At 47.7% G+C, this 18348-nt stretch overlaps 1 protein-coding gene across 3 annotated transcripts in view; it reads right to left on the reverse strand.

The window, feature by feature from the left end:
- The window catches only part of ASTN1 (astrotactin 1), a 205026-nt gene that overhangs the window by 113868 nt on the left and 72810 nt on the right, over window positions 1-18348 (reverse strand). For 2 of the 3 annotated variants that reach the window (XM_054038230.1, XM_054038232.1), the window contains exons 2-4: window positions 11489-11676; window positions 1506-1899; window positions 21-194 (exon numbers count right to left, since the gene is read on the reverse strand). In XM_054038230.1, coding sequence (XP_053894205.1) covers window positions 21-194; window positions 1506-1899; window positions 11489-11676 — 756 coding nt within the window. The remainder of the gene's footprint in view (window positions 1-20; window positions 195-1505; window positions 1900-11488; window positions 11677-18348) is intronic. The other variant, XM_054038231.1, reaches the window with a different exon arrangement.

Raw genomic sequence — 18348 nt, forward strand, 5'->3', positions numbered from 1 at the left:
CCTAGGGAATCACAGGGTACCTCGTGCTTTGTTATTGATCCGCTTCCGCTGGCTACTGGAGGTGTGAGACAACAGGGTAGCCTGCTGGTGGTTGGAGTCCACGGGGCTGGTAGCGATGATGTTATCCTTGTACTTGTTCATCAAGGACAGCTTGGCATTGTCGCTTCCTGAGCAGGAAGAATTTAAGGCAAAAACTTTCAGAGAAAAGACAAAAAAAGGAGGGAGAGAGAAAGAGAGAGAATTCATTTCTCAGGATTCAATTCCTTTCCCAGCATCTGGGTGAAAACACTAGTGACACCTTGGATGGTGGCCCGGCAAGTGAAATTGACCAGGGTCCCTATGGGGGACAAGAGAGCAGGGGCTGAAACCGAGGTTTCTTCCACTCCAAAGGTGCATGGGCTGACAAAATTGGTTCAAACCAGGCTCTGGAGAGCCCTCTCCGTTCCGACCAGCAGCATGCCCACCTATTGCAGCTCCACAGCCCTGCCAATGCATTGCTATCAGGGTGAGATCCAACAAGCAGGGAGAAACTCCTTATCTGGCCTGTAGCATGGAGGAAGGGAAGGAATCACTTGGGAAGAGCCAGGGATGACAAGGAGGAAGGGTAAAGCTCGCCCCACTGAGAAAAACTACATCTTAGGCTGGGTGTTGGAGAAGCCGCAATTCATTCAGCATCATCTTGATGAGTTCTACAGGGCTCAGGTTGAGATTTTCAAAGCTGCATAAGAGATTTTCACTGCACAAACTGGGCAGGCAAATCCCTTAGGCAGATTTGGAAATCTCACCCTTGGACTTCCCAGGAATACAGTTTAGATTCCACCTACACAATCTGTAGCCACTCTGCAATCTGATCAGGGGACAACTATGTTGTCACTAGGTCTTGTGATCCAAGAGAAGTCCCATGTGCATCAAGGTGGTGTTGACACTGAAGACTACTGATGACAATGTAAACATCAACATTAACTATCTCATTGTTGATCATTTTTGTAAATAGACCCAGTGGTCCTGGGACTGTGGCAGGAGCTTGGGGATGAGGACAGAGCTGGGACAGAATACCACCACATTTTTCCCCTTCCATCTGACCCCTTACTGAAACCTCTGTTCAGGGAGAAGGAAGGTGCAGGTACAGAGATTTTTGCGCTGGAATCAAGGTTCTGCATTTCAGCACCACCTCTTATCTCTCCTATATCACATGCAGTGGAAGATGCGCTGCTAGATTTGGCTGCATGGAGGCCCCAAGCCGTGGCTACAAGAATACCCAGGGGAACATACTCACTGCTGTCCCATGCATAGGGGAACCCCAAATGAGGTTGCCCCACACGGCTCTGGGATCAAATCAAACTTGCACAGGAAAGGGGTGCAGAGGAGTATTCTGTGTATATGTATTCCATTGTAGCCCAATGCCAGCAATACACACAGGGAGAGGACTCGGTTTCACTACTCAGCTGAGCCCACGCAAACAGGAACAGCAAAGCACACGGAGGGTAAACCATTCGTCCCCCAACCTGGCGTGAGATCCATGCCAGACTTCTCATTGCAGCCCTGCAGCGAATCCAACGTCCTGGTGACCTGGCTAGCGAAGTCCTCGCCGCCGTTCATGCACTCGCGCTGCAGGTGATGACGCAGGTCAGTGATGTCGTACTCATAGCCGTCCAGAATGGGGGTCTCGCGGATGCTCAGCGTGCCGCTGGAGTTGTGGCCTTGCACGCGGGCGTTGCGCAGGCTCTCCCGTCCGTGACCCCCAATCAGAACCGAGGGGATGTAGTGGATTTCGTTGGCCGCCTCCGCGCTGGCACTCTTCTGGGGCTGCGGCACCCGGCGCCGCTTGCACCAACGCCGACGGGTGTAGAGGATCATCACCAGGCACAGGATGGAGAGCAGCAGGGCAATCATGCCCCCCTAAGGAAGGGAACAGAAGCAGGGTTCAGAGCCACGGCTGGAGGCAGCAGAAATGCAGCCAGCCTCCGGGAGGCAGAGCTACATGGACAGGGAGATCAGCGGCTTCCGTTCCAGCTGGATGGCCAGCGCGGCAGGGAATGCATTGCCCAGGGGGAGCGGCAAAGGGGACTGGATGACTTTCACCTCTCGCCCACTAGTCTGACTCCAGACTGAGCTGAAAGTCACGCCTGCTGCTGACACTATAGTTCGGGATCTTATACACTTAAAAGGGCAGGTGTAAAAAAATTTAATCCCCAGCTTTCTTACAAGCCCTCCAAGCACTTCACAAAGGGAGGGTAAAGCAGATGGGGAAAACTGAGCCTACCTGCACTGGCAGTGCCCATTTAAAACATAGGCCAGTTCCTTCAATGGTCTAAATCATCATAGCTCCATTCAATGGGGCAATGACAATATACACCAGCTGAAGATCTGCCCTTGGGGCCAAAATCATGCCTGGTATAATCAGGAGCAGAATCCACTGGGAGTTCCCTTCAATGGTAACTGTGCCTTCTTTGGCCAGGGTAAACTGAGCTCTACATTTCCATGGAAACCCCACTGTTCCTGGCACAGGCAACAGTCGGAATAATGCATGTGATAACGGCAGCCACTATTGGTTTAGTCTCCTTCAAGCACGCCGGTGTAATGGAAACGGGACTGGAGAAGATGGAAGAGGCAGAGCAGCGTCAGGAAATCAGTGGTGTGGGATACACCTCCCTAATAAGTAACTATCGTATGCAACAGGTCTACCGTGCAGCTCAGCCGGGCCCTTTCCAGAGGTTGGTCTATCCACTGGAGAGCTGGAGAACTGGCAGCAGGAAGAGGGGCAGAAACCTGCCTACGATCACACAGTGAGGGATAAAACCCAAGTCTCCTGACACCCGGTGTCCTGCTCTCGCTACTAGGTAATATTTTGTACTGATTGCCTGCTTTCCAGACAGCATTTCAGAAGGGCTCAGGCTTGGCCTCATTCTGCTTCACTGAAGCCAACAGTGAGGCAGGACACCACTGAGTGCTTTAGAAAATCCCACTCTATATAACTACTAGGAGTGGGGTACTTTGGTGCCCCAGAATACAGACCCTGCCCTCCAGAGTTTACAGTCCAGTGTGACTGTAACAGTAGCTGCCACCCGAGCGCCCCCTTGTGGCCGGGATGTCTCTGCAGCCCGTTTTCCCTTTCTTCGGGGCTCCTTAAACACACGCCACACAGTCTCTCTCATCTGCTCACAGCCCTCCTTGGCACCTGGTTTCTTATTAACGCAACTGTCATAACTATAAAGGGAAGGATAACAACCCTCCTGTGTACAATACTATAAAATCCCTCCTGGCCAGAGACACCAAAATCCTTTTACCTGTAAGGGTTAAGAAGCTCAGGTAACCTGGTTGACACCTGACCCAAAGGACCAATAAGGGAAGAAGATACTTTCAAATCTTGGGGAGGGGGGAAGGCTTTTGTTTGTGCTCTTTGTTTTGGGGGTTGTTCGCTCTCGGGACTAAGAGGGACCGGACATCAGTCCATGCTCTCCAAATCTTTCTGAACAAGTCTCTCATACTTCAAACTTGTAAGTAACAGCCAGGCAAGGCATGTTAGTTTATCTTTGTTTTCTCAAATTGTAAATGTTCCTTTTGCTAGAGGGTTTACCTCTGTTTGCTGTAACTTTGAACCTAAGGCTAGAGGGGGTTCCTTTGGGCTCTTTGAATCTGATTACCCTGTAAAGTTATTTTCCATCCTGACTTTACAGAGATGATTTTTTACCTTTCTTTCTTTAATTAAAAGCCTTCTTTTTAAGAACCTGACTGATTTTTCCTTGTTTTAAGATCCAAGGGGATTGGAGCTGGACTCACAAGGAACTGGTGGGGGAAAGGAGGGGGAATGGTTAATTTCTCCTTGTTTTAAGATCTAAGGGTTTGGATCGGTGTTCACCAGGAAATTCAGGACTTCACCAGGTGGAGAAGTCTCTCAAGGCTACCCAAGGAAGGGTTATAGTACTTGGGAGCGAGATATTCTGGGGGGGAGATAGACAGAGTTTCCCAAATGACTCATAAATAATTTGGGTGGCGGCAGCAAAACCAGATCTAAGCTGGTAGTTAAACTTAGAGGTTCTCATGCAGGTCCCCACATCTGTACCCTAGAGTTCAGAGTGGGGAAGAAACCTTGACAAAAACGTTCCAAAAAACAAAACACAACAATAATCTTCCACCCAGCTTTAAGCTGGGCACACTCCCTCCTCTGTGAGGTGTTGCCCCTTCCCATTGTCTGGGCAGCTGGAGGAGAGGCAGGGTCTGGCCTGCCACCTTTGCCTTCTCCCAAAGGAAAAGCAAACCTTTCAGCTGGGACTTCTTACCCAGCCCTAATTCTCTTCCTCAGGGACCACGGCAGGAGACCCTCGCTCCCTCTCATTTCAGTCCGTAGCTCCCCTTCTAGCTCTGTCATCACTGAAATTCCCCCTGACCCTTTTTAGCCCAGGCATCCGGCCCCATCTCCTTAACTGGCTCAGGTGGGAGCACCAGCTCTGGCACAGAGGCGCTGGACCCATGTTAATCACAGGGGCCAGCCACCCTGTGACATAGACACAGGATGTATGAGTGTAGGAAACAGGGGGTGGGGGGAGGAGACAGGGCCGACAGCATAAGATCATGATCCTTTCAGACATTAACACATTACACTGTCTGCCATCCCAGCAAGACAACCCGCTACTTGAGCTAAAGGGGAACTCCCTTAACTACTGGTAGTAGTAGGGCCCTTAATCTTTCTGTGGAGAAGGTCAATGGGAGCAGAGTTGGGACTGGTTAAAGATTTCCTCCAGGCCCCACTGGAATGGACCTTGAATTTCTTTCACTTGACTTAGCTGTTTGGGTGAGGTGAGGAAACATCGGGTAGTAGAGTGAGCTGGAATCCTGGGTTCTGCTCCAAGCTCCGTCACTAACTCAGTGTCTGATCTTGGGCAAGCCGCTTCACTTCGCTGTACTTCTTTTCCCCCCCTCATCTGTAAAACGAGGGTAGTGCATACCTGCTATGTATAATGTGCTGACTTGGAGTGAATGAATTCCCATGTGAACTGGAAGGTGTCTTTTAGACAAAACCATTTGTGAGGGGGATTTGTGGTGGGGGATAATGTGAATGTCCATTTGGGGTCCTTTGCTCTATGGCGCTGTACATTTTTGTGCAGCACCTAGAGTGCTGTGTAGGTGCTTTGTAAATGTGAATAAATACATCTAATCCCATTTATCCTCAGAGATGCCAGAGTAATTGTGCGCGGGTGGGGGGTTGTTTTCTTGGCTCATTTGAAATGGAAGGAATTCTTGGCAAAAGAAAATAAAGAAAAGTCTGTGCATCACAACCCTGCATCAGCCAGTGATCATCAAAATACAGAAAGTAGCATATAAATCACAAACCCCAAGAGCCTGGCTTCGCCTCATGGGGAGCTTCCATTCAAACGCAAGGGTAAGTTACTGAAAAAGAACCAAAACTGAAACAGTCCTTAAATCATGTTGATGTATTTTAGTATTAACTCATTTTGGGGTTTTTTTTTTTTTTAAGGAAACAGAATGTTCATGAAAAGAGTCCAGCTGTTGGCCCGGGGGAGTGAAATCCTGTATTTATAATCCACAGGACTGGTACAGAACAGACAGGTGATAGTTCAAACTCACCCACTTAATGGATCAATTTTAAACACTGCCCAGGACAGATACGACTGCAGTCTGTAGGTGCTGGTTAGACACTATGGCCTCAATTCAGCCAAGCCCTTCCACTTGACTTTATGCATGTGCTGAAGTCCAGCCCCCTTCAACAAAACACTTCAGCCCGTGCTTAGTTCCCATTGACTTCAAGGGAACCTAAAACATACGCTTAAAGTAAAGTGCAAGCTTTAAATGTTTTGCTGAATCAGGATGGTAGGGCCAAGCGGAGCCAGCTTTGAAGCAGTTACCTGAAAGCGAGAGAAACCAATCTTCTTTAATATTTCTTTTCATGTAGTCTTTGAAAGCAGAGATCAGATTTATTGCAGGCAAACACCCCTACTGGCAACTTTTTCAGTGCCCAGGTGGGGGAGGTGATATCTTTTATTGGACCAATACATCTGTCGGTGAAAGAGACAAGCTTTCGAGCTCACACTGAGCTCTTCCTCAAGTCATGTTTCCGGCTGGTGTGAGCACTAGCACTCTCAATCTTTGGAGACTGTCCCAGGGGCTCTGAGAGAAATGAAGTGTGTGACTTAACAAAAGACAAGAAAAGACTGGATTGCTATTGACATTACAATAGAGCCTAGAGGGGCCAACTGAGATCAGGGTCCCATTGCACTGTGTACTGTACACACAGCAAGTGAAGCCGTGTCTGCATGCGGCAATTTTTACTGGCAGAATTTTCCCAGTTTAATCATACTGATATAACCATAGCGACAGAATCCTGCCGGTCAATCTCCCTGTATAGACAAGCCCTTCAAGCCAGTCCCTGCCCCAAAATGCTCACAGTCTACCCAGATAAGCCAGACAAAGGGTCCATTGCCGCTGCAGCCCACAGATGAAGCTGGAGAGAGATGAGCTCAATTTTGCTGACTGTGCCGGTCCTCTAAACCTTGCATGCCAAGAGCAAAAAATAAATAAATGGGAGCCAGCTAGCAGCTCCATGTCCATTCTTGGCCATTTTCCCTTTCTTCCTTTTTATGCAATAGGTGATCTTGATAAAATAAAATAATAACCATCATTTGCTCCATTAGGACAAAACATTAAGGGAATTATTGAATGAGCAACAGACGAAGCAGCTGGCAGAGTTCTCTAATGGCCATTATGTGTTAACCCTCCTTCATTCTCAGGATAATGGAGAAGTACTGACCCCTCCCTTCCTTCCAAAAAGAAAAATATCTGCAGATTAAGCAGAGGAGCAGCCACTTAGAGGGCACTGCGGTTAGCTGGGACGTATCAGTCTCTCTGGGTTCCGTTTACTAGCCCCATATAGCCCTCACCATGTCACATCATCACAGGGGTGGGCAACTGATCCCAGCAGAAGAGACATGGTACAGTGGTGCTTAAATGTGGCATCTGATTCCTGAGTGGTCAGTGTGGTTCTGAGTTACTCATTAGCAAGGACATAACCGGGACTTGCATTATGACACTTTTATGCTGCACTGGCCCATTAAGTCTGGGGATCTGGCCATTGGAGAATATACCCAGTGGGGGGAGCATAGAGCTGGCATAATGGATCTATGCCACCCCCTTGCAGGCCCTGGATCTATGCCACCCCCTTGCAGGGAGCATGGGAGAGACAAGGGGACATAGCTGTAATGCCACTGCACGCTGGCTCTTCTCAGCTGCTGGAACTGTAATATGTTTAGTTGCATTATATCGTTAGGCCACTAGGTGCCCCTCTGTTTTAGAGTTCAAACAGCATGTGGTCCCTGGTAAACAAGAGAGACAACGCTGGCACTCAAGTTATGTAGAAACCTGTTTGTTTATAACTGCCGTCGCAGTTGTTTCCTTAAATTAACACTTCCTGTTCAAGAAAGAGCATAACCTCATCTGACATGACATGAGCAGCCCGTTGGGTTCCCTAACTTATGCCTGACAATTGGTAGAATCCTGGCTGGTTCAGAATTCAGGGAGAGAAAGCAACATTTGCTGCTCCCCCACTTTCTACACCAGTTGGAATTGAGAATCAGGACCCTGCACTCCTTTTCAGGTGGGTACAGGAATCCAGTTCCGGTTCCATCTCCTACCAGCGAATCCAGATTCCATTCCAGGTGGGCATGGGAATCTAGTTCTAGTTTCATCTCTTCTCAGTGGCTATATCCAGACAGCAGAACAATGGTTGCTATAGAAATTCCTAAAATACGCAAAGCCTGAAGCGCTATTCAAATGCTGGCAATTTTAAAACACCCAGCCACAGGTCATAGAATCATAGAAGATTAGAGTTGGAAGAGATTTCAGGAGGTCATCTAGTCCAACCCCCTGCTCAGAGTATTCTCACAAGTGGCTCAAAGAAATGGACTCAGCCACCCAGCACCACCACTCTTTGCAACACAGCTGAATTGAGAGGAAAAACACTCAACATTCAGTTTTAGCACACCACATTATTCTGGTTCCTCCTGGCACAAGACCCTTCCCTAGGGTGTAAAGATGTTTCCAGGATTAAATTAATTTGGGGGCAGGGACAAGGGGAAAATAAATATTTAATTTCACATGTTGGTGTAATCATCATCATCTGGCTTTCTTTCTGTTCATTTGGTAATAATCATTTCCTGGGCTCTTACACTCTTCAGTTTTCCTCCCCAGAATTTATTTCACCCCAGATACAACTATGACCCGTAAGATGACATAGCCTCAAGTGGTCATTAGTTAATTCAAACCACACCAACAGGAGAAATGAAATATTCTCAAAACATGCAAGGCCACTTCAGACTGGTTTTCCTGCAGAATCCCACCCAATCAAGGTCTAGCGTAGACACAAGGTTCCAAGCATTACATCATCAGAGCAAGCTCTCATTGGCTGATCCTGAGGGGGTGAACACTGTTACTAAGAAACTGCTCATCATTAGCTTTTCAAAACAAACCCTTCTAAGGTTCACTCCATACCGGATTGGGAGGTCCTGTGCCGAGTATAAGAGTCCACGTGACACTAAGCTGAGAGCCCACCAGACTCATAGCATCTGTGACATAATTCATCCACAGGTGAGAAACTAGGACATTAGTTCCTCACTGTACTCCATCTGGTGGCTTTAACAATGGCCTCAGTGTAGAGGCTCTGGAATTTCCAGTCCAATTACGGACCAAATGATTCTCACAGAGAACCCCTGCATTGTGCCAGGTACTGATATACACTGTCTGGCTGTTGAACTAAAGTCTAGTTAACCAAAATATCCTGTGAATGCAAGTCCAATTGCAGTACAGAACATACACCAAGCCTGTAGTGTGTATATGTGTACAAATATACATGCATGCACACGCATACACCACTCCGGGATCTTCTGATTCTCCAGCAGCAGAGACCCCAATCCAGCAAAGGATTTAAGCACCTAACTTCAAACATGTAAATAGTCCCACTAACTTCAATGGGACCACTCCTGTGCTTAAAGTTAAGCATGTGCTTCAGTGTCTCTCTGGATCAGAACCTCGGCATGCAGCCTGCTGCACAGGCCATTCATTGCATTACTGAGATGGCAACCCACAGCCCGGTCTGTTCGAAGGCACAGACTGGCTCCCCCACTGAGCTGAAAAGCCCCATTTGGCCCAAGATTTTAGGGATCTCCAAGACCTGTGGACACAAACGGGGCCGTGCTGCATTCCATTCCAGAGAGGCACGTGAGGAAAGGGAGCAAAGTGAAATACAAGGGCAAAGCCTGATGGCTAGGAGGCGAGTCACCAGGATCTGGAGTTCTCTGTCATCTGGGGGCCAGATCATCAGCTGGTTTCAACTCGTTTATCTCCGCTAAAGTCCACAACTAGAGTGAAAGCATGGTCCAGTGGAGAGGGCACTGGTCTGGGATTAAGGAAACCTGGATTGAATCCCCATATCACCCATATATTTCCCCTGCTATCACACTGCCTAGGAAGGCAGTGTAGTAACATGATGTACATTACTAAGGAGACAGAGTAGCCTAGTGGCTACACTGGAGTGGGACTCAAAAGACCTAGGTTCTAGTCCCAGGTCTGTCACTGACCGGCTAGTTGACCTTGAGCAAATCACATCACTGTCCTGTGCCTCAGTTTCCAGTGCTTTGAGATGGACCAATGAAAAGTGCTACGTAAGAGCTAGCTAGTATCACCACCTTGGGCAATCACGTAATCTACCCTATCAGCTCCCCAGTTGGAAAACCGGGATAAGCCTGTCGTGAATTGCTCAGATAGTACAGTGATGAGGGCCACGTAAGTGACTAGGTAAACAGACTAGAGTTCCCCTGATGTACATCAGCTGAGGCTCCAGGCCCTGTGTCGGGGATAATTTTCAACAGTTAACACACGGCCTTCTCAGCAAAAACGGATGAAATGTTTCTAGTTTGATTTTGCCGTTTATTAATTTTTCTCCACTAATCAAGCACAAAAGATGGAGGAGACACTTGGCCTCGGGCTGCAATCTGGAAGAGATATTGACATTCTCATTAGGGCAGGCTTCATTAAACAGCCTGTAGCAAGCATCAGCAGCCCATTGTCTCCAGCTAATTATCTTCTGCTGGCAAAGGAATTGGTACGATTCTTCCCATCGTTAAAAAAATAATCCACCGCACAAACACTGATCTATACTTTTTCTTTTTCCCCTTTGGCTTCCATTGAATTCTCTTTCCTGAGCTTCTGTGGGGAAGAGGACATGAAGGCATCAGAGGGGGTGGGGGACATGTAATCTGCAATACGCTCAAGGGGCTCGCACTTGTTATATTCCAAGCCCTGTGCACGCATACATGCTAAATCAAAGCCATCAGGCTGTGGTTCCTCTGCTGGTGTCAAGAAAGCAGGGGTGACAAAGCACCAGAGGGAGAAAAGCCTAAAGGGAGGGGGGGATACCATGCACAGGAAACAGATGTCAGGGACCACAGGCACTGTGGGGAACAAAATGGGAGGACTGTTGCATTTCTCTGATTTATGCAGGGTTTGGCCCATTGGATCAGATCACTGGTCCACATAGACAAGTCTGCTTCATACTTTGTGGCTCCAATCCTGGGCTATGGCCAAGCTAAGCCCAATGAGACTGGTGAGTGATAGCTTTTTGCCTCCTGGATTCTGGAGCACCAGGGCAGTCCTTGGCACAAGCTAGAGCAGCCCCAAGGGCTCAGCTCACATACACCACCTGCAATGGTTTCCTATGGAGTCATCCAATTGCCTAGCATAGCTGGAGTGCAATGTGCTCTGGCCACACCTCCTCTCCCCTGCCCCACCCCCTGCACAGATGGCCACACCCCTACACAGAGGCCTCAAAGAGGACAGCATAGAGATGCTCAGCTGGCCCTCCACCTCCAGGCAATCTACATTACAGCAAGGCTATTCCTTGGGTGGGTGCATGGGGGGAGAGATCCGTTGACTTTGCAGCTCTTGCAGGCTCGCAGAACTGACGTAAATGAGCCAGAGGAAACACCAGATAGAGCTGGCTGGGAAATAGTTTTCCCATTCCATGAAGAGTTGAGGTATTGAAAAATGTTCCTCTCCCAAATTGGGATGAAAAGTCAAAACCTCAAAAAATTCTGCCAACTGAAAATCCAAAATATTTCCGGTTCCGGCCGCATTGAAACGTTTTGTTTCAATTTCAACCTTTTTTTCCCCCCCACTTTTCTTTTAAACCTTTGTTTAAGTCTCAGTTTACCAAGCATGTCATTCTACCACGCGCCTGGTGGCTGGGGAGTGACAGCGTCTCAATAGTCATTACTGGTAACCAGCATCACAACCACTGCATCCACCCTCCAAGGACAGCTCAGCACACAGGCATTTCATGGAAAGGGGGGGAGGAAATTTTCAAACATTCAAACAGGCTCTCAACATTCCCACTGAAAGTCAATGGAAGTTGGGTGCCTGTCGGGTGCCTCCCGCAGAGCGGAGAATGACACCACGCCTTTGAAGGCGAGCCGGCACGTACCATGACGGAGATGTGGAGGATCCTTAGTTCCTCTTCCGCTGACTCAGTCTGGGGCTCTTCGGTGGGGTCAGCACCAGGCAGGCTGGGGGTGCCGTCTTGGTGGTGGATGTGGAAGAGCAACGTGCCGTTCTCCAGCCACTGCTGCCTCCAGCGCACCAGGGGAATGTCCTCTGTGTTCCCCGAGATCTCTGGAAAAGGAAACAAGGCTGATGTGTGAACACGGCTACAGTACAGAAAACCCACTGGAAATCCAGTCTACCTCCTTCTAGGGAATCAGTACAGTGCAAGTGACCTACTCCTGGCTGGGTGTATGTCAAGCAGGCTGCAGATTGCAGCCATCTCTCATCTCAGGATCACCACAGTCTGCTTCACTGCATGCTATCAATGGCCTTTATAATCCCAGAGGGTAAACACATGGCAGCTTCCCTCTTCCAAAACTGGGGTGTGCATTAGCTGCCAACTGCAGGTGGATTTACCAAGGGTAACTGCTGAGAAGCCAGTCAGTAACTGCTAGCCAGGTCCATGGCAATTACCACATAAACCCTATGATCTGACCACGGAGGCTTGCAAAGGACTTAAGAGTGTGATTAAATCCCTGAATGTCAATGGGGAGATGCAACAACAACTCACGTAGGGGTCAAAAGGCAAAATCTGGAGGTTTGTGTTACTTTTATTTTAACATAAAATGGGTCCCTCCCTCCCTCCCCCCTTTTTAATTAAATTTTGGGTGAACTCAGAATGTTATTGCCCACAGAAGGGAGGATCTGATGGGAGGGGACAGACGGGGCACAACACTAGGGACAGATTTTTAAAGTATTTAGGAGCGATTGATTTAAATGGGAATTGGGTGTCTAAATATCTTTTAAAACCTGGACCTTAGTCTCTTCCCCTTCTACATCTATGCAGGAGCAGGGCAGAATAAGGACCCAGTGTTCACTCGGGCAGTAGCCAGCGCACTCCATGGCAGCATGCAAGTCTGCAGGTGTGTACCCCAGACATCTCCACCACACTCATACCCTCAGCAACTGCTGCCAATGGCTCCTTTTTAGAGCATGCCAGAGTGGCTCTTTGCAGGCAGGATGGCTAACAGCCCCCTCACTCCGCTGCTACTCTTATGCTCCCCCATTTTACCCCCAACACTACATCAAGTATCACAGATGATGTAAAGTGGCACAGTTCCATAGATCGGAACTCACTATGACTTAAACGGGCCACACTGACGTACCACGTTGGAGATCTGGCCCTTATATCTGGAGTGCTGCCTTTTCTCCTAAGGCTAGTCTGGGACACCTTCAACTCTGCTTTGGCAGCAGCACCTAGGGGTTTCCATCTGCTTCATTTTGCAGGAGCAAGGCTGTGCTGCCATCACACATGCACCCAGAACTAACCTTCTAGAGAATGCACCTAAATCTCACCGTGCAGACCAATATGAGCAATCAAACAATGACATTCACAGCCCTAGTGATACATCCTGCAGGACACACAAGCCTATGATTAGGAACTAGCAACCGCAAGCCCAGCGGCCCAACCTTCTTTGTCATATGGCTCAGTCAGTCCACAGACCTAGCTGCTGCATGGGGTGGGGGCTCTCTGGTATGGGCGCAAACCAGTGAATGTCAGTCACTTCACCTCTTCCGTCTATCCACATATACCCAGCAAAAATGGCAGCTTATAGCGCAAAGGACATATAGCGCACCTCATTGTGGCAGCATAAAGTAATTGCTGGTCAAGATGTGCACCCTGCCAATTCCAAAGTAAGTATCAGAGCTGCTCAAACTCTCAACTGCTCTACCATCTAACAGAGGCTGACAAAGAGGCTAGATGGCCTAATTTTACCCACAGCTAACAGCGACTCTCCTTTACCTCCAAAGGGCTGTTACAGGAGCCGAAGGTTGTGATTTCTATTCCCTGTGCTGCTCGTGTGTGCTTTAGCTGGGGACTGTGCTTTCCGCATGCATGCAGCCATCGCAGGATGGATGAGTTTTAATCACGATTTAAATTAGCAAGCAGGAAACTACGATTTAACTCATTGATTTTAATCTTGTTTTCCATTTGTACTTTGTAATTATTTTCTGAGAGAAACGTTCATTTTCATTGGTTGGTAAAATCAACATGTTTTAATGGTTACAACCAAATATAGGCTTTGCACTAAATGTGGTGCTTATTTTTGCTAACCAGGGGGATACACTATGGCTATACACATTTACTTATGCAGGTACATCGCTTAACATGCATTTCTTATTTATTAGATAATGTTTTACTCAAGATTTATATTTATGGCTGGAAATCGGGATTCAAATTAAAAGTGTACAAACAACAGCATTTTTAAAAAAGTTTTATTTAATTATTGAAGAACAATCTTAAATGTGCTGAATACCTAAGAAAAAAACTATGCATCTCAAAGCACATTTTACATTTAAAAGTAACTGGTTTATTAAACAAACGTATTAACTGCAATTCATTGACAGACTGTTTCTGGTCACTGGGGGCCAACGTTTCAAAGGTATCCAGATACAGTGTCTAAGCAGGTTAGTTTCCTAACTCCCGTTAAAATCAGGGGCAGTTAGGCACCTATATACATTTTCAGTGCCTATATACCTTTCAAAATCTGGCCCTGTGTCCTTCAAGTGTTTAGAATTAGTAGCCCTCCTCTTCCACCTGGTTTTTATTAATAGATTTGAAGAGAAAAACAAGCTTTCCTGCTTTTTCATCTCCTGGTCAGTTTCTCAACAAATGAACCCGTCCAAATGAAAGAAATAGGCTCTCTGCACCTGCTAGCTAAACTGAAATCTAAAGTAATTCAGGCAAAAACTTTTCTCGACAACAGAAACTGAAAGTACTTACATTTGGAAAAATGTAAATACCAGCATTCACTCCATTGCAAAGACTGAAACTAATAGAGCTACTTGATACTGTGTAAAAAGAACAGGAGTACTTGTGGCACCTTAGAGACTAACAAATTTATTAGAGCATAAGCTTTCGTGGACTACAGCCCACTTCTTCGGATGCATATAGAGTGGAACATATATTGTACGAGTTTTTTCATGAAGTTGATGAATTTCCACTCCATACGGCTAAATGCAGTGTCTTGCATAATGACAGGTTTCAGAGTTGTGTGTGACATTTATAAAGCTTGAGTTGACAAAAAAAGTTAAAAGATGTTTTCCCCTGATTCTGCATATAATTTAAAAAGCAGCACCCTTTATCTCATTAAAATTTGAGAAGGGCTCATTGATTCAGCATTGTTTTAATTGTTTAAATGATTTTAACAGAACCTAGTAAGTTTCAGCCTTAACGAAGGTTGTCATGATTCCAAATTTAACGGGTAAAATAAATGAAAGTTTACATTTTAAAAATCCAATTTAAATAAAAACTTTGATTTTTTAAATTTTGTTTAAATGAGATTTTTTCCACCCTGAGTCATAGCATTTCCTCTCTGTCTCTTTCTCTCTCTCTCTCTCTTATCTGCTTCACACAGAGCCATGCCAAAGGTAAAATACTCAGGAAGGAGAAATATTACATGCTAGGAGACTCCTCTCCATTCTGACCCAACAACTTAAGCCAGTGCCTGTCCACGTTACTTACTTATCTTTCCTATCAAGCACATATCAGGATTATCCTATGTGCAGGGATATCGTACGTGATCCTGCTCTTGGTAAACACCTACCCCCTGTAGAAAGAAAATACTTTGCTCCTTTTCAGCAAGGGTTTCCTCATCTGCTGGCTGTGTCTCCTCCTCACAAGGCCTGGGCTTTAAAAGGTGCTCAAAGAGTTTCTCAACCTGTCCCGAATTCCTCTGCGCCTCCACATGAAAAACGGGGGGGCGGAGAGGGAGGGAAATGTGCACTAAATTTTTTGAGTGTTCTCACAAGGTTCATCTTAGATTTGGGGTTCCAACTTTTTGGAGTATCCAAACCAGTTTATCTGCTCAGATTAAGAAGGGTTTTAATATGCTATGGACACCACTGACCCATGCCCCACCACTCCTGTCTGGCCTTATTCAAATATTATCCTCCTTCTGTTCCTTCATCCACTGCTTTGTGCAACCAGCTGCCAGTCTGGGATGAACTGAACTCCTAAACCATGCCTCCATGTACCACTGGAAAGGGGAGAGTTGATAACAGGAGTGTAGGATACTAAGTATCATGGGCCAGACCCTTAGCTGGTGTTAAATGGGTGGAACTGCACCTGCCCATGCCAGCTGAGGATCTGGCCCCACAAAGCCTTGCAACGGGATGGCAGAGTCAAGGCGTGGTAGGAAAGCAGTCCAAAAAACTACAGAAAGGGGCAAGAGTAATTTCAAGATCAAAGTTTGAAAGATATTGATGACAGGCCTGCTCCCTGTGTGACTTTCATTAGGCCTTGGAAGTGAAGCAATTAGCACTGGTATTAACTTTTAACACCTATGTTAAAAAATAGCCTGTCTGAGTCAAGGGTTAACAACAGTAGGGAAGACCACTAATTATCCTGTGAGGCGTTAGCCTGGTATCAAATGTGACCTGAGTCCTTAACGCGTACAGGAACACCAGCCTCTAAACACCCCAGCTTGTCCTATAAACATAATGGCAGCAGCTGATTACTGCCCAGACTATATGTGAAGGGAGAAACAAAAGGGGAGAGAAAGGAGGCAGGGCAAATGGAGTGGGAAGGGGAGAGAGGAGGAAGAAAGGCAAATTGAGGAGAGGAGCCAGGAGAAAGGGATGGGGAGAGGAAGATCCAAGCTGAAGTCATGGGAGCCCCTTTGATTTATAACAGCTGAGAATCCGGCTCACCTAGCTCATTATCGCTCAGTTACACTAGCGACCTCCGCACATCAAATAAAATGGGATAATATTTAAACTCTAAAATATGTATGAACAGATCACATTATCCATCGTAATGAGCAGGAGTTGTTCTAGAGAGACAGCTAGCTCCTGAGAAGAGTCCTGTTCTGAGGCTGTAAGTCCCCCAGGGACAATCCTCCTAGCACAGAGGCGGGTAAACTTTTTTGGCCTGAGGGCTGCATCGGGTTTCGTAAATTGTATGGAGGGCCAGTTAGGGGAGGGGGTCGTGGCCCAGCCCCCACCTCCTATCTGTCCCCCACCCCCCCGGGACTCATGCCCCATCCAACCCCCCCCCCCCGTTCCCTGATGGCCCCTCTGGAACCCCTGCCCCAGCCATACACCCCTGCTCCCTGTCCCCTGACTGCCGCCGGACCTCCGCCGACCCATCCAACCCCCTTCCTTCCTGACGCGCCCCCCGGGATCCCTGCCCCATCCAACCATCCCTTCTTCCCGTCCCCGACCGCCCCCGGAACCCCTGCCCCTGCCCTGCCTGCCCCCTGCTACCCCATCCAACCCCCCCTCCTTCCTGACTGCCCCCCAGGATCCCTGCCCCCATTCAAGGCCCTGTTTCCCCCCCGACCACCATCCACACCCCCATCCCCTGACCACCACCCCAAACTCCCCTGTCCTCTATTCAACACCCCCTGCTCCCTGCCCCCTTACCACGCTGCCTGGAGCACCTGTGGCTGGCAGCTACAGCCGTGCCGCCCGGCTGGAATTGGGCCACGCTGCCGCCACCACTATGCAACACAGAGCATCAGGTCAGGCCGGGCTCTGCAGCTGCGCTGCCCCAGGAGCTCACAGCCCCGCCGCCCAGAAGAGAGAGAGCAGAGAGAGCGAGCTGAGGCTGCAGGGGAGGGGGGACAGCAGAGGAGAGGCCAGGGGCTAGCCTCCCAGGCCAGGAGTTCAGGGGCTGGGCAGGATGGTCTCGCGGGCCAAATGTGGCCTGCAGGCCGTAGTTTGCCCACCCCTGTCCTAGCATCTGAAGCCACAACGCCCTCACATCAGCTTCTGCCGCATATCCCTATGGCGCTGAATGGAGAAGCCACCATACAACACACTTGGGGCCAGCTGCAGCGGCTGCTGCATGAACAACTCCCATTAACGTCATTGGTTCCTAAGAGCAAAGGCTTCAAGATCAGGCCCTTGGGGTTCCTCTATGACCCAGTGCGGAAGCAGTGTTAATGAGGCCTCTCTCGGTGGCTAAGCATTCCTTGGAGCTTGCTACTTTCTTTGGCATTCTGTTCTCCTTCTAGTTTATGCAACCAGCACTGAGAAGATATTTTTCTGTTGCACTGGCACACTCCTGGTCCTACTGAAGTCAAAGGGAATTTAACATTGACCGCTGTGACAGCAGAATTTGGCCCTAACCAAGGTAGGGGGCTTTTTGTGCGCATGTCACAGCAGCCTCAGAGAGATGTTGAATCTGCAGGGAAGCGGACAGAGAAGTTTTTCTGAACAGTGTTCTCTTCCTTCCCTATTTGAGCCTCCCTAGGAGATGAACAAGATTCCACAAAGCTAAGCCTCCAGCACATAATGGCTGTGAGGAGATTAGGAGCAAGGACTGTGCCATTTTGCCATGTCAGATAAAGCACGTACCTTCAAGGACCTGCCCTACTATGGGACATTAGGAAAAACTTTCTAACTCTAAGGATAGTTAAGCACTGGAACAGATTATCTAGGGAGGTTGTGGAATCCCCACCATTGGTGGTTTTTAAGAGGAGGTGAGACACATCCATCAGGGATGGTCTAGGTATAGTTAATACGACTGTAATGTTTCCACTAGCACTGCTGCAAGCCTTCCCAAGCTTCCAATCTCTGAGATTTGTTCTTTGAGGAATCACACTTTCACCTTTTCTTCTTTTACCAGTTGAGCTGGTTTAAAAACAGCACTAATTTTTAAGCAAAAAAATTTAATCGACAACTGTTTTTCCATCAACGTTTTGAAAATCAAAAAAAAAAAAATGCCCATGAGTCCTAATCAATAGATGTCTCAGATCATTCAAAGATAGATCTGGGATAAATGTTGTCATAATG

This window comes from Malaclemys terrapin, chromosome 8, assembly GCF_027887155.1.
Source record: "Malaclemys terrapin pileata isolate rMalTer1 chromosome 8, rMalTer1.hap1, whole genome shotgun sequence".
Lineage (NCBI taxonomy): Eukaryota > Metazoa > Chordata > Testudines > Emydidae > Malaclemys > Malaclemys terrapin.